This window comes from Gracilinanus agilis, chromosome 5 (genome assembly GCF_016433145.1).
Source record: "Gracilinanus agilis isolate LMUSP501 chromosome 5, AgileGrace, whole genome shotgun sequence".
Taxonomy (NCBI): domain Eukaryota; kingdom Metazoa; phylum Chordata; class Mammalia; order Didelphimorphia; family Didelphidae; genus Gracilinanus; species Gracilinanus agilis.
The window spans coordinates 196,666,294-196,682,437 of NC_058134.1; the positions used below are offsets into that span (position 1 = coordinate 196,666,294).

Sequence of the window (16,144 nt, forward strand, 5' to 3'; positions counted from 1 at the left end):
ATTTCCTAGCTGTGTCACCCTGTGCAAATCACTTAACTCCCATTGCCTAGCCCATACCTCTCTTCTGCCTTGGAACCAACCCAAAGTATTGATTCTAAGAAAGAAGGTAAGCATTTTTTTAAAGGAAACTATATGTGAATATGCAATTGAAAATTAACAAAGATTAGGAACTGCCTTTAATTTATATATGCTTCCTTATAATATACAAGCATATATGATATATAAGCATATATGTTCTAAAAATTTAGTCTAGCCTATATTTTATATTCTATCTCTTTTTCCTCTAGCCACTTCCCCACTTCCTCTGATCACCCTTAGTTATCTTTTTATGTGTCCCAAGACTTTGACAGGCCCCACTAGTTAAAAAGAAATTATCATTAGCCATAAAAGTAGCTAGTGATAATGATTAGTATTATTAGTAGATTAGTGACAAAGACACAATTCCCCCTGCAGGAGTTATGAATAACAGTGATCTTTCCCGAGGTTCCCATGTGGGGATGCTCCGCGCTGGGGAGGGATGGACTTTAGGGATCACATGGGAGGAAGAGGCTGAGAGGGAGACCGAAGTACTTCAATAATTTATCTGAGCCGTTCCTGGAAGAGGATCCCTGTCCAAGTGTGCAGCAGGACTTGACAGAGGGGGAGTGTCCAAACGTTCACGTCTTGATGGGGAGAAAGTAGGGAGAACGTGAGCAAACTGGAGTGTGGGCGCTGCGAGAAGCCTCCCACAGAGCATACACCGTCCCAGACTAGGAGGCTGGGCCGGACGGTGGCCTAGCCCCGCCCTTTCTTCCTTCCCAGCCTCCCCGGCCTGACACTACCTCTGCTCTCCGGCAGCAGGACCGCTCTGTCCCCGTGCCTGTCGGAGGACCAGGTATCCGGGCTGGCCCCCGCTGCCTTATCCAAGGACCCGTGGATTGGAGGAAACGCCTGGAGGGGCCACAGGAGCTGGGCCACCTGGGGGAACAGGTTAGGGGAGCAGCAGTGGGAGAGGGGGAGTGGCAGGGGGGAGGGGAGGGGGCAGGGGTGGGCACCTGCAGGGGCAGCGGAGGGTGTAGGAGAGGGCCTGAAGGCCAAGGCCCTGAGGGAACAAGGATGGAAGGGTGGAGGCTGCCCAGGACGGAGGAAACAATGAAGACCAGAAAGATCCAGGGAGAAGAGGGCATGGAGAGGCCAGACGGGCACTGGGAGGAGAGGGCATGGGAGCACAGAGTCCAGGGAACAAGGAACAGAAAGGTGCAGGCTCAGGAGAAAGGAAGAGAGCCGAGAGACTCAAGGAGCGTAAAGGACACAAGATGGTGATGGGGAGTGAGGATAAGATAGGAGAGACAATTGGGGGGACTAGGGGGAATCCGGAGGGGGGTGGGACAGAGAAGCAGGTGAAAAGGGTTTGCAGGGACCTGTGGACAAGGGGAAGAGAATGCAGAGATATTCCCGGTTCGAGTTCCTGCCCTCATCCCAGCCCGTCCTGCCCCCTTCCAAACAGAGGAATAGTCTATCACAAAGGCTCTTAACCTGGAGTCCAGGAGGGTCCGCGGAAGGATCTCGGGGGCTCCCGTGAACTTGGACGGGAAAGGGGGTGGAATATTACATCTTTATTTCAGTACAAAGGTGATTTCCTCTGTAATCCTTTATATTTAATTTGCTTTTAAGAGACATTATTCTGAGGACTCTATAGTCTTCATCAGATTTTCCAAGAAGCCCAAGGATACACTCAAAAAAAGTTCAGAAGCCTTGTTTTGTCAGTGAGGGGGATGTGGGGGGAAGAACTAAGGAAGATAGAGGGAGCTCTAGACAGAGATGGACCATCACCTGGGCTCTGCCCCAGTAAATCTGGGACATCAGTACTTTCTTCAAGGGTGGGGGCCTGGCACAGAACAAAGCTCTCTCCTAAAGAGGCCTTGAACGCCCACATTACCTCGCTCCTAGTACCCTCACCTTCCAGCTTCCTTGTTTCTCCTGCTTCTCCTGTCTTTCTGGGGCCTTTCACCTGGGTTCTGCTCCCTGGCTTTCTAAACCAGGGGCAGAGCCAGAACTTCCCATCACTGCCTAGCACGGGGCTCCCTGTGGCTTTTACTCAAGGATAGAGGGGCAGGAGGTACAAGATGACACCAAGGGAGGAGGGTCATCTAGAGGATGGTAGAAAGCCAGGAGACCAGAGTCACTGAGCTCACAGCTCCCCAATGAGACTAGTTCCTCCAAAAGTCAGACCTTTGCCCTGTATCTTTGTTTTGTTTCATTACGTGTATAGGTGTGTGTATGTATATGTCCGCTTCATCTTCTTCCACTCGCCAAAGAAAGACTTTTCTCTGTACATGACTTGCCCACACAGACACCTCAGCGCCCTCTACTCACCATTATCAACAAACACCCCTTCACACATACTAGCTGGGCAGTCGTGGACCACTATGATCATGCCCAGTCTTTTCATGACCTGTCAAATACATATCAATCTTACCCAAGAAAAACCTTTCCTTGGAACCTTAGCTGCCCCCACACACACACTCCCCAGGATAGTGTTCCTATTGTCCACCTCAGAGGCCTTAAGAGATCCCTATTCTTGGCTCACTCTCTCAGTCTCTCTCTCTATCTCCATCTCTATCTCTTGTATGTCTCACACCATTCATATACAAACAAATCTCCTACACCAAAATCTTCTAGAAAATTGACCTCTTTGTCTCCCTTCTATTATAGCCTCAGGTGACCCCTCCCTTCTCAGCCATGCTACCTCAGAGATGACCAAGAGCATAAAGAATGAAAGGGTACAGTACCCCAGACGAGGGCCATCTGGTCCACGGACTGGTGGCCTCTCGAATTGAAACTTATGGGGGAAGACACCACAGGGACCCAAACAACAAAGCCCCCTGGAACCTGCACCTTGGAAGGACTGCTCAACAGGTAAGAGCAAGAGCTTCCCATTTTGGTTCTCTTCTACCCTGCCTTCCCCTCTTGCCCCTTTTCCACCTTCCTGGGGGAGTCCACAGAGGAGGAGGCAGAGTAATCATAATCAAAGAAAATGTCTTAGCTTCTTTGATTCAGTTCCTCCTTCTTCTGGGTAGGTGTAAACTGATGCAGAGTGCCCATCCCATCTTTATTTCCCCCTTTTCTATGCAATCTGAGTTTCTTCATCTATAAAATGGGAAAATATAATAACACCTACCACAGAGGGTTGTTGTGAGGATCAAATAAGATAAAATTGTAGAGTTTGGCAAACCTTCTAGAGCTTTCTAAATCTTGGATAATATTTTCCTCTTTTCCTAAAGGAAGGTAAATCTCCTCCCAGTTCACTGAGTGGACTAGGATGGTGGTGGAGATTGGGGCATGGGATTGTTTAGATTCATTATTCTTCTTCCTTTTTCTGCTACCTTCCCTTGGTCCTCCTTTTCTTCCTTCCCTTTCTTGTTTTTCTCTTCCTTCCTTCTCCTTTATCCTCACCTTCCCTCCATCCCCTTTCACTCTCATTTCCCCATTCTCCCTTTTCCTAACCTTTCCTCCCTCCCTTCCTTCATCATCTTCCTTTCTCTTCCACTCTTCTTACTCCTCTTTCTGTTGTCAGGAAGGTGTTTACATTTGTTATCATATGTGAGCCTCACTACAACCTTGTGAGGTAGGTGTTTTTATTATCCCCATTTTGTAGATGAGGAAACTAAGGCTTTGAAGGGTTCAAGTGATTTGTCCACAGGCACAATGTCAAAGGTCAGATTTCAATCCAGGTCTCTCCTGATGCCATCCTTTCTTCTTTTCCACTATACCATGATGTGTCTCCAGACTCTAGCTTCCTAGAGAGTGAGGGCTCCAGGGCACCTCTTGAGGGCTCAAACAGAGGGGAGGAGAGGGGGTGTGCTTATGGCCTAAGGAAGGGGTGGAGGAGAGGAGCTATGATTCAGGCTACATGTAGGCAGGAGGAATGTGGCTGGACCTGCCCAGGGAAGGGCAGCCCCTTCCCAGCTAAGGTAGGACATAGACCATACACAGTCTCTATATCTTACCATGCATATAGAAGGTGATCTACATGGGAGGTATGAACAGGTATGAACACACATGAACAGGAAGGTAAGGTGTGAACATGTAGGAGCGAGGTGAGGTAGAAAACACACATGTGAAGTATGAATATATTCCAATTATGCAAGTGAAAGAGCGTATGGAATACACCAGCCAAGGGCTACGTGGGAGACAATGATAGACAACATGCACCCACCTGGGTAAAAGCTGTAGATATTCTGCCAGCAGCTGCATGTGCTTGCACTTCTAGAAGAGGCAGCAATTTCTGCCCCAGGGCCTCTCTCAGTGCCAGGCTGACATGCCCCTGCTCGGCCAAGCCTCTCTGGCAGCGCCCTCTGTGACTCAGGGCTGGGAGGGGTCAACAAACCAAACTTGTTTGAGGGGAGAAGTGGTTAGGGGAAACAGTGCCTAGGCAGAAGGGCAGGGGAGGGCGTGCCTAGGAGCAAAAGCTTGGCACATAAAAAATCCTTATTGCCCTTAATGTACATGCCCAAAAACGTTCTCTTCTTATTCCTTCTTCTCTGTCTCAGGATCCCTCCCACCACCGGCTTGTTGCCTTCACCAGACATTCTGGCCAGTCCAGAGGCTCATCACCACTAAGGCTAAAAGACCCAGAGTATGAAAAAAAACATGGCGGATATTTTGGGTCTACCCCTTCAAACTCCTCCAAACTCAAGGTAAAGGACCCTTTTCTAAATTCCCCCTCCTTGCTGCCCAACCTGTAGCATTCTTAGCCTTGATGCTGACCTAGCAAGCTCCTAGGCAGAGCCTAAGGAAAAAAAAAGAAATTCTGTTGGCCATGTCATTTTGTGTTCAAAAGTCACCCTTGACACTTTCTCACTGTGTGATATTGTCACTTAATTTCTATGTGCCTCAAGCAACTCCCTAGAATTTATATGCTAAGCTAAAGACTATACACATAATGTTGGAAAGAACAATAGAAGTCAACTAATATAACCTCCTTATTTTACAAATGAGGCAACCAAAGCTACAATAAGGTTAAATAGTTTTCAAGATTAGACAGTAATAAGCATCAAAGGTCTGGATTTGAACCCAGGTCCTCTGACCCCAAATCTACCATTCATAGATTGCAATTGCAGCAGAAATTTCTATAAATATTCTTGTTCAGACTTTTGAGATTATTGGGAAAAGAAGGAAGGAGTGCCATATGCCATACATGTTTATTTATTAACCCAGGTTTTGATCATGGTAATAACAATAATAATATAACTGACATGTATTTACCACTTTTTAATAAATGTTATCTTAAAATTTAGCTATATCATCTGAACAACATCTCTGAGAGGGAAGGCCTAAGGGCACTTTTAAGGGGGAAAACTAGAAAGTTGTAGGAAAAAATAAAAGAAAGAATGACATGGTGGAATATTGAAAAAACTGGCAAGGGAATCAGAAGACATATGGTCTAATTATAACTATGACATTGGCTCTTAAAGTGACTGAACCTAGGCAATCATTTCACCTCAGTGGGTCTCAGGTTCCTCTTCCATCAAATGAACCTGTTGCACAAGATGAAATCTAATGCCCCTTCCATTTTTGCTACTTGGATCCTATAAGGTGGAAAGAGGCAGGGTCTCCGAATGATTTTGGATCTCTCTGTTTGAACTAGAAATCCATCTAGAGAGCTTCCTTTGTGCCATCTGAACTTCCTTGAGTGGGGCTGCAGGATAGGGGACTTCCTTGCCTATAATCCCCCCACTTTACTTCAGATCCCAGAGTTTGTCCATCTTCTCTCTGATGCCAGTGACTCTACCCTAAGGTTCCCCATTGCTCAGTTCAGGCACTGTATTTTACTCATGGCTCTGGTTCTGACCTTCACCTCTGTGTCACTCAGGAGTTGGACAAGGCACGACAGCTGGAGATAAGACTGCACACATTCAGCATGTTTGGGATGCCCCGGCTGCCTCCTGAGGACCGGAGATACTGGGAGATTGGGGAAAGTGGGGACAGCAACTTGACGATTGAGAAGTCCTGGAAGGAACTGGTACCTGGTCATAAGGTAAGGATGAGGTCGGGAACAGAAAACACATATGCACCTGCACACACAATTCCAGACATGCATATTCTTTCCTGAACACACAGACCTGAACTCTTGAGTATGTCTATTCAGTGCACACATGCTAGTGCACACACACACACACACACACACACACACACACACACACACACACACACACACTCACATTTCTGAGAAAAGGAGATCCAAAGAAGCAGGACCCTGGCTGAGAGATCCTGCTCAGTCTGTCCTTCCCCCAATCCCCAAGCCACTCCTACTTTCATATCTTCTCCCCTCCTACTGAGCCAGCTTTGTGACCCCATGCATCCTCAGGAGATGAGCCGGGGGCTCTGCCACCAACAGGAGGCATTATGGGAGCTACTGACCACAGAGCTGTTGTATATTCGAAAGCTGAAGATCATGACTGAAGTAAGCCTTTCCAGGGCCCTTCCCCATCCATGGGTTTCCACAGATTCGTCAACTTTGACTGGCACCCTCTACCTTTCCTCAGCACCCCAGCAGCAAGGGAGAAAGAGAAGTAGAGATGAGAGTTGTGAAGAATATCTGTATTGGGTGGAGGAAGATCCCCTGACCTCAGACTGATAAGCCAAGGGATGAGGGGATCAGAGTTATTTGATAGAAGGGGTAAGGGGATACGTGGTGGAGGTCCCTCTGGGAAGAGAATTCTTCAGAGGTCGGTGTCTCCTATTCTTCATCTTTCTGTGCCTAGCTCCTGGCAGCTGGCTTGCTGAATCTACAAAGAGTGGGGCTTCTGACTGAAGTGAGTACAGCACTCAGATGCAGGACTGGGGTGGGGTGTGTGGGAACGGGTTCTGGCCATGATCTGGCACAGTCCCAAACATTGAATTCTAGTCATGTAAATGGTTTCCCCCAACCATCAGGTCACAGAAGGGGTATATACAGCTCTTCAGAGTTGGCTCTGATCGAACCCCTTTTTCCAAGAGTTCTTCCCTCATTGCCTTTCTTAGCCCTTTCTGTCTTATATCTCCCTGGTGCAGAGAATTCCCAGACCCTACCTGTAGCCAAGATTCCATTTAGCTCCTTTCTGAACCATGCCAACCCTAGGAGATGAGGACATAAGGGGGGGGGGGAGCAGAGCCATTGATATTTCAAGCCTATTTTCTGATTCTCCCTCCTGCCTGATTTTCTTAGAGCCTCAGGCCCACAGACTATCAATGCTATTCATTTACTATGTGCTTGGGAGGGGGGATGATGGGGACCAGGGCCCTGATATATCTTCATGCCTTTTTCCAAGGTATCAGCTGAGACCTTATTTGGAAATGTACCAGACCTGATCCGAGCCCATCAGAGTTTCTGGGAGGAGGTACTGGGGCCTACTCTGAAGAAGACCCAGATCTCAGGCCAACCACTGGACCCTCTTGGCCTGCAAGATGGCTTCTTGACAGTGAGCAATGGGAGAGAATTGGGAAAGGGGGTACTTTCAGATAAGGCAGGTGTTTGCAGATTTCAGATGGTACCTGGTATGTTGATCCATTCTATTAGATTTTTTTTAAACCCTAACCTTCTGCCTTAGAATTAATCAGTAGAGTGGTAAGGGCGAGGCAATGGGAGTTAAGTGGCTTGCCTGGGGTCACATAGCTAGGAAGTGTCTGAGGCCAGATTTGAACCCAGAAACTCCTGTCTCTAGGCCTGGCTCTCTATCCACTGAGCTACCCAGCTGCCCCCAGGTTGATATTCCATATTGAACCTCAAGTCAGGTCTTCAGGTACATAGAAACTATATGATTTAAACTATGCTATGATTTGAAGGGGCACCAGAGACAAAGATTTCCTGTCTCCAACTATGAACCCTACTGTTGTTCTACCATTATAGCTTCATTTCTTTAGGTCTTAAAGGTTTGGGGGCCTTTAGGTAACCCAAAATAAAATGACCATACCCCTAAGAGAAAATTATGCCTTAAACTGTTATCAAGAAAACGCCTTAATTACTGATTTAATATCTTAGGAGGGATTCAGCAGCAGCCTGCTGAGAACATGAATAAATGACTGAAGGAGAGGAGAAACCACTGGGAGTGGGCAAAACATTGGGCATAGCACAGGGTAAAGTCCCAGAAACAAATATACTAGCACCCAATTTTTGCCAGAACAGCCTCTGCACCTCTTATGGGGACAGTCTAACAGCTATGGAAGTCAAGAGTATAACAGCTATGAAGAAAGTCAGAGAATCATAAAATTAATAGTCCTTTCCAGAAACCCCAGGTATTCTACCTACAAGTGGAGATACCTCCCAGTCTTTCCCTGAGATCCTACTTGCCTCCAGCAGAAAAATGGGGACCCCCCCCCACTGCTACTTGATAAAAAATTTCTTCTTTGTGATTCATATGGGGTTGTCAGGGACCTGAGCTGGAGAAAACAGAGAGGAAAGAAGTGGAATTCTGGTTTCATCTACTGTGACAATGAGAGGGATAACCCAAAAAATATTTCCACAGCTGTCTGTTCCAAGCTTATTCAAAAGCCTCAACATGAATGGGGTGCTAGAAGACTGGGTTTGGCATAAGCCATGACTTAGTGTCTGACTGTGGAATAAGTGATGCTAGAACCACCACTGTTCTCATTCCCTTCACCCTCCAGGCTCCATAAATGATATTGGAAATTTCTACTTAATCATTTTTATTTTCTCCACCACATTTCTCTGTTTCCCCACCCATCAACGCTCCAAGTTTGGCCAACGGTTCCAGCCATACATAAAGTATTGTCTTCGGGTCAAGCAAACCATGGCCTATGCTCGGGAACAACAGGAAAACAACCCTCTCTTCCAGACTTATGTACAGGTGTGGTAGTCCATGCAGGAAGCCAGGGGCAGAGGGGCAGGATAGGGAGTGAGGAAAGTGCCTGTTGGTAAGGACTTTTACTGACTGCTCCAGGTGGGTATTGAACAATCATCCCTCCTACCCAAGAGGGGGACCTACAGCTCTGTTAATCTAAAGGAAGAAAAGGCACTTGGTGGAAGAAAAGTTCTTCTTTAGTTATTATTGTCTCCCTGACCCTCCATGGCCCTTCCTGAACCCCAGTCTCTCTCTGATCCTCAGTGGTGTGAGAAGCACAAAAGGTCTGGACGGCAGCAACTCAGTGACCTGCTCATCAAACCACATCAACGAATCACAAAATACCCTCTGTTGCTCCAGGCCGTGCTCAAGAAGACCCCTGAACCCCAGGCCCAGGATGTCCTCAGTGCCATGGTATGCCTAAACAAGGGATCTAGCCCTTCCAGGGAGTTTAAGGGGTCTTTGGGAACTACTGAGAAAAGTATGTTTCTTCCTACAAAATTAAATTATTGGATTAAATATTATTTCAGGTCCCTTCCAGCTCTAATAGATGATGATTAAATAACATTTCTTGGTTCTCTATAATTCTATGTCTCTGATCACTCTTTGTGGGAGGGTTGGCAGAGCCAGGGTAGGCTAAACCATCCCAATCTCCTTGCTGGGCCCAGATTTCTTCTGTGGAGGCTTTCTTACACCATATCAATAGCCAAGTGCGTCAGGGAGAGGAGCATGACAGCTTGGCAGCTGCTGCCCAGAGAATTGGGCCCTATGAAGTGCTGGAGCCATCCACTGATGAAGTAGAGAAGGTAAGAAAGACAGAGAGAGGGGAGGGAGAGGAGGAGAGAGAGAAACAGAGACAGACAGATGGGGAAGGGAGAGAGAGTGAGAGAAACAGAGAGTGAGTTGGTGGGGAGGAAAGAAGAAAGGGGCTATGCATCAGGGCAAAGGGAGGAGGAGAAGGGAAAAGGAAAGGGGGACCTAAGAAGGCAGCATTAGGAAATGGGAAGTATGAAATGGTCCTACATTGGGGATAGAGGATGGGAAGAGAAGACTAAGAGAGCAGATATTTGTCTCATTGGAGTAATACTGTCTTCCTGTTCCTCCTAGAGTCTACGTCCCTTTTCTATCCTGGATCTGACCTCCCCCATGCTGGGCGTTGACCACCAACATACCCGGCAGCTGCTACTAGAGGGTTCTGTTCGGATGAAGGAGGGGAAGGAGGGGAAGGTGAAGGAGAGGGCAGGGACTGGGATTACAGAGAGACAAATAAGAAATCTTGGGGGAAGAGACTTTAAAGGAGATGGCAAGGATGGAGAGGGAGCAAAAAGGCTGGAGAGACTTGGGGCATTGAAAGAAAGAGTAGAGAAAGAGCAGCTGGGAATGGAGGCCAGGAGTGCTATAAAGTAGGATAAAGAGGCCCTGAAGATTGTCAAAGGGCCTTTTCCATGTGAAGCCCTATCTATGTTCCTGAGTCTATCACTCATTGGTATCAAGTCCTTGCACTATGTGCCTATGTGCTTTGGACCTCAGTCATGAGGCTAGGATTCTATTCCCTCCCCAACTCAGCTATTAGTTAGCTGTGAACTTTGGACTTATAGTTTCTGGATCTCACTTGTCCTGTTTCCTAATCTGCAAAATGTATGGATTGTACTAGACTAAGGTCCCTTCCAGCTCTAAAGATCCCTTATGACCCTGTGATCTGTGCTTGCTATCTTCTTTGTGTCCATGTATACTGTCACCCAAAGTTCCCTCTACCCTTCATCTTTCTCTCTGACCATGTATGAAGCTTGTCACTATTTTTCTCCCTACCTACTCCTAGGATGTGTACCTGTTCCTATTCTCTGATGTGATTCTGGTGACCAAACCCCAACGCAAGGCAGACAAAGTTAAGGTCATCCGCCCACCCCTCATGCTGGAGAAGATTGTGTGCCAGGCCCTTCGAGATCCTAGTATGTCATTCTACCCTAGACCCTCTCCCTGAGCCCCTCCTCCCTTACCTTCATCCTTCCTTTCCTCGACCTCTCTCTTCTTCCCAGGTGGCTCAATGAAGGGGGTAGGGGAGGAGGAGGGAAACAGCCTCCCTACATTTCATGTATCTCCTCCATCCCAGACAGCTTCCTGATGATACACCTTACTGACTTCCAGTGTGTCTCCAGCGCCCTTGTTTTCCATTGTTCCAGTCCAAATGAATGTGTTCATTGGCTGGAGAAGATACAGGAGGCCCAGGTACTCTGCAGATGCAGCCTGAGAAAGAGTGGATGCAAATTATAGAGAGAGACCTACTAGGGCTAAAAAACAAGGCAGGAAGAAAGGAAGGGAGAGATAGGACTAAACCACAGAGAAGGGTTAGATAGGTTAGTGGCTCTAACTAGTTTCTGGAATCCTGGGTGCTTGATTCTCTGGATGGGGAGAGGCAGCTTTGTTCACTGATACTTGAAATAGGCTGGGGGTGGGGAAAGGGTCACCAATTAAATAAAATATAGGCTATAATTCCTGCCCTCAAAGAGTTTATAATGTAGCGGATCTGAGACAGAACTAACACACCTCAAGCAATCTTAACTGCTTGAACTGCACGGTATGAATACACTAGACATCTCAGAGAAAGGAAGGACAAGTGTGAGCTGGGGTAGTCAAAGAAGGCTTAGGGAGCCATCAGTTTGTGGCACTAGGAGAGATCTTAGCAATCCAAACTACCTTTGTAATTTTTCAGATGAGGAAACCAAGGCTCAGGAAGGTAATATAATAATAATAATAATAATAATAATAATAGCTATCATTTATACAGTACATTAAGGTTTCCAAAGTACTTGACAAATATGATCTCAATTTTATCCTCACAAAAATTCTGGGAGGTAGGTTCTATTATTATTCCCATTTTACAGATGAGGACACTGAGGCAGATAGAAGTTAAGTGATCTGCCCAGGGCCACACAGCTAGAAAGTACCTGAGACCAGATTTGAATTTAGATCTTCCTGACTCCAGATCCAGCACTTAGTTGGCAAACTTCTCTGATACCCATATCATCTACTTCCAAGACCAGCATTCTTTCCATTATACCATATTGGTCCTTAGAATCATAGCATTTAGAGGGGGAAAGGACCTTAGAAATCATTTCATCCTATTCTCTCCTGGCTTCACAGAAGAGGGTGAGGTTCGAATTGGGCCCTGAAGGTTGAGTGGGATGTGGAATAGGGGATGGCATTCCAGGCAGCAGGAACAGTGTGAGAAAAGACAGAATGAGCAGTGTAGGAAAGAGACAATAAGGAAAACAGTATGCCCGGAGGAGAGGTCATAGTGGGAAGGAATGGCTGGATTGGTAGCATGGGGACAGGTAATAAAAGGCTTGGAAAGAATTTAAACTTGAAAGCAGTAGAAAATTTTTGAGCAGGGGAATTTAAATTAATTAAATTGATATTTTAATTCATTTATTAAGCAATTAAATCAGTGTTTAAAAGAGATCTACCAGGAAACTGCATACATTAGATGGACCTGTGACAGAGAGGTCACTTTTTAAAGGGCTAATCCAGCCATGGTCTGGACTCAAATGGTAACAGTGGGAATAAAGACAAGACTACAAAGCTGTCAGAGATTTTAAAGGAAGAGCATAAAAGAGAAAGGATAGATGGGATGATCCTAAAGTTTCTTTGACCCCAAGGTTTCTTACCTAGCCTAGGTACTGACAGATAAGCAATTACTAGACAGGGATTCCAATTTTAGAGGGAAGTTAAGAGTATTGGACCCAGAAATGTAGATGCATGCCATACAAGGAAGTGGAAGGAAAGAGCAAACCAGACATGTTTAGATATATAAGGAATGTAGAAGTTGAGGAAGTTATTCAACATTTCAGTTTTCTCAACATTAATTAAATAGCTAGATGGAGAAGACAAGAACAAGAAAAGTACAAGACATTCTGCTCAGGTGCTAGAGAGAGAATGATGAAAAATGACAGACTCTTCTCTCAAAGATCTAATCAAGATGTGAGATACAATGTATGCACAACATCTAGGCATATTGTTATATTTAAGAATTATATCCAGTGCTAATGTGTCATATATATGTTATAGCAAAGAATTATGGTACAATATGATCACTTAACTATGTGGCCCTTAACCAGGATGGTGACCCTTTCAGACCTTCAAGGAGGCAACCATGGGATTGAAATGTTATGAAGAGGCACAGGGACAGGAGCCCCGACCCATATTCTCACCCCCATTGTTCAACTCCATGTTGCTGCCATGGAGAGAATAATTTTGATATATAGTGGTGAGATTAGAAGCCAGATTGCAAGGGGTTGAAGAGTGGGTGGTAAGGAAGTAGCAACAAATTACTCTTCCACATAGTTTAGCAATAAAGGGGAAGAGAAATTTAAAGCAATGACTAGAGTGTTTTTTGTAGAAAATCGATATCTTTTTCTTTTTCTTTTCTTTTCTTTTTTTTAGAGTGTAAATGAAAGATGATTTATTTTTCCCTTTTTTTAATTTAGAAAATGTTTTCATGGTTACATAATTCATGATCTCCCCCCTTCCCTCCCCACTATTTTTTTCTTTTTAAAGACAGTGAGGGGGGCAGCTGGGTAGCTCAGTAGATTGAGAGTCAGGCCTAGAGACAGGAGGTCCTAGGTTCAAATCCGGCCTCAGACACTTCCCAGCTGTGTGACCCTGGGCAAGTCACTTGACCCCCATTGCCTACCCTTACCACTCTTCCACCAAGGAGCCAATACACAGAAGTTAAGGGTTTAAAAAAAAAATAAAGACAGTGAGTCAACTCTTTGAAGGTAAATGAAGAAGTTAAGTTTACCTAAAGAGTAGGTAGGGAGGGGCAAGGAAGAAAAGAGAATTAAAATAGAGACTCTACCAGAGCTGAGACAGAAAACAGGAAACTCTTTTCTCCCTCTGACACTCCCAAGCAGGAGGTAGATGTTCCAGGTCAAGTCATCCCCCAGGAGCCTTGGTGATAGGGTACTATATCCCCCCAAAACAACCTGAGTATTCCGAATCAGCTCCACCACCCTACCTTTTTATCATGGAAGGGATTTCTGAGAGGAGGATGGGTTTCTCTCAAAGTGGGTTATCAAACAGAAGGAAGCCTGTTGTTCAAGGGAGGGTCTGGCAAGGGAAAACTATTCCTGTCCTTGTGGAGAGATTCCGTTTGGCTCTGAATTTGTCTATTTCTCTCTTCCCTCAAACAGGTCACCCTGCAGAAATTAAAGACAGAGGAGTACGTCCATCAGAAGAGGGAGCTCCTGGCCTTATATAGGGACATCGAGTCTCCCAGCACCGTGCCCCCCACCCCCTCTCCTGAGGGCTCCCAGAGCAGTGTAGAGGACCACAATCTGGAGAGGAGGTATCTGCTATTAATCCCCATCCCCAACCAACAGATTTATGGGAAGGGGGACCACAAGGATGAAAGGAATCATTTCTAGAGAATGGGATGAGTCCAGATTATTTGGAACACTGGTCAGAGATTACTGCATCTGTCATTAATTAAAGAGCATTAGATAAGCCTGGGGGTGGTTAGCCAGCTGGGAAGCAAGAACAGCACTGGGTAATCATAACAGAGACACAAATTATGAGTTCTCACACCTTGAGGGTATAGATGAATAGATGTATGCAATCAAAGAATTATATTGCTAGAAGAAACCTTGGAAATCCTCTAGTTCAATTCCCATATTCTGTTCACTCCAGGCCACACAGGTTCATTCATTCCCAAATTAGTTTTCTTAAAAACCCTTATCTTCCAGCTTAGAATCAATACCAGATATTGGTTCCAAGGCAGAAGAGTGATAAGGGATAGGCAATGGAGGTTAAGTGACTTGCCCAGGGTCACACAGCTAAGACCAGTTTGAACCCAGGACCTCCCATCTCTAGACCTGGCTCTCCATCCACTGAGCCACCTACCTGCTCCCCAGGACTATTTCTTTTTCACCACAGTGCTGGGATTAGGGAAAGGAAAGGAGACTCTCTTTAGAAAGATTCTCTCTCAGAGAAGGAGATCATTTTTTGCTGGAGTGAAGACTTTAGAGACAAAACTTGAGCTGGATCTTGTTTCCCTCCTTAACAGAACTGCAGAGTTCCCAGCCCTCATTCCTCACCTGGTAGTCACAGAAGATAGAGAAGACTCTTCTCTAGGCATGGATGATGGTTCTGACAGTGGCTATGGCACTAGCTCCCTACCAGAGTCTCAAACCCCATGGATCCATAGACGCCGGCCTGCACTCCGCCAGGACCCCCGACTCACCCTCTCCACTCTGGACCTCCGAGACATCCCTCGAAGACTACAACCTTCCAATCCTCATGCCCCTCAAAGACAGAGTGCCCCTGACCTCCCTGAGGGAGATATTATCCAGGAAGGGCATGGCCTTCCTAGGAGGGTGCCCCCAAACTGGTCTGAGAAAGAAGAAGAGGAAGAAGGGCCCTCAACAAGAGGGAGTATAGTCATGGAGACTCTGCACCGAGCTCTGCTTCGAGGACAGCTACCTTTCTCACCATCTCAGGTCGACTCTGCAGGAGAGAGCCCCTGGGACTCCTCAGGGGAAGAAGAGGAAGAAAGTCCTGTATTTGTGGTACCCAAACAATATCCCACACGTTACCCCTTACGGGCAGAAGACATGCTCCAGGAGATCCGGGAGGATCTGGCCAGCCAGAGGATTGATGGAATCTCAGAGACAGTGACGGAATCCAGGAATGGACGGCCCAGGAAGCTGACAATAGTTGAACTACAAAGGATGCGTGGGCCTCAAATCATACGGCTAGATACCCCATTAACCACATCGTAAGTATTATTTAGGAGAGAGTGTGAATGAAGGCATGGGAGGACATGTACAAAGAACAGTAGTGGAACAGGAAGGGTAATATGGAGGGTGAAATGCTCAACAAAAAGGTTAGCCAAAGGGAAGGAAGGGGCACCCTAGCCAGAATCTTCACTGTTAATCCCTGCTCCCTCTTTGACCCTTCACCATTCAGTTGAAGCATTAGATTGCTATTAACAATCTCCTCACCCCTTTTCCCTCTTTCCAGGGAGGTATAGCCTCACCCAAGACTCTTCAGATTTCTCCTAGAGGATGTCTGGTCCAAGGAGTATCCATCGTCTACTCTCCTCAGCCCAAGAGCCAGACCCAGGCACCCACCTGCTCCAGGGTATAAAGTTTGGGCTCAAGATTGTAAATTTCTGTATCATAAACATTCAATCCTAAAATCAAATAAAATGATGTGTAGATAAGTGACTGGAGTGGCCGGTGTGAGATGAAAAGTGGTAGTTGGGGTGAAACCACAAGAGGGCAGCACAAGCCTGGACAATTGATCCACAGCAGAAAGCCAAAAAA

The 16,144-nt window shown here is 46.2% G+C and overlaps 1 protein-coding gene across 3 annotated transcripts; it reads left to right on the top strand.

Moving 5' to 3' along the window:
- Positions 1-886: 886 nt before the first annotated feature.
- On the top strand, positions 887-16,045 carry PLEKHG6 (pleckstrin homology and RhoGEF domain containing G6). 3 transcript variants are annotated; one of them, XM_044679801.1, is made up of 17 exons: positions 894-969; positions 2,695-2,898; positions 4,533-4,679; positions 5,855-6,019; positions 6,350-6,445; positions 6,747-6,797; positions 7,293-7,442; positions 8,718-8,828; positions 9,087-9,236; positions 9,491-9,628; positions 9,930-10,049; positions 10,609-10,611; positions 10,642-10,771; positions 10,933-11,048; positions 14,012-14,166; positions 14,884-15,594; positions 15,840-16,045. In XM_044679801.1, the coding sequence occupies exons 2-17, from the start codon at positions 2,755-2,757 to the stop codon at positions 15,847-15,849; spliced, it is 2,397 nt and encodes a 798-aa protein (XP_044535736.1). In that variant the 5' UTR covers positions 894-969; positions 2,695-2,754; the 3' UTR covers positions 15,850-16,045. The 3 variants fall into 3 exon arrangements, with proteins under 3 accessions (XP_044535735.1, XP_044535736.1, XP_044535734.1); XM_044679799.1 differs by lacking the exon at positions 10,609-10,611; XM_044679800.1 differs by lacking the exons at positions 10,609-10,611; positions 15,840-16,045 and having other exon boundaries at positions 887-969; positions 14,884-15,598.
- The last annotated feature ends 99 nt before the right edge of the window (positions 16,046-16,144 follow it).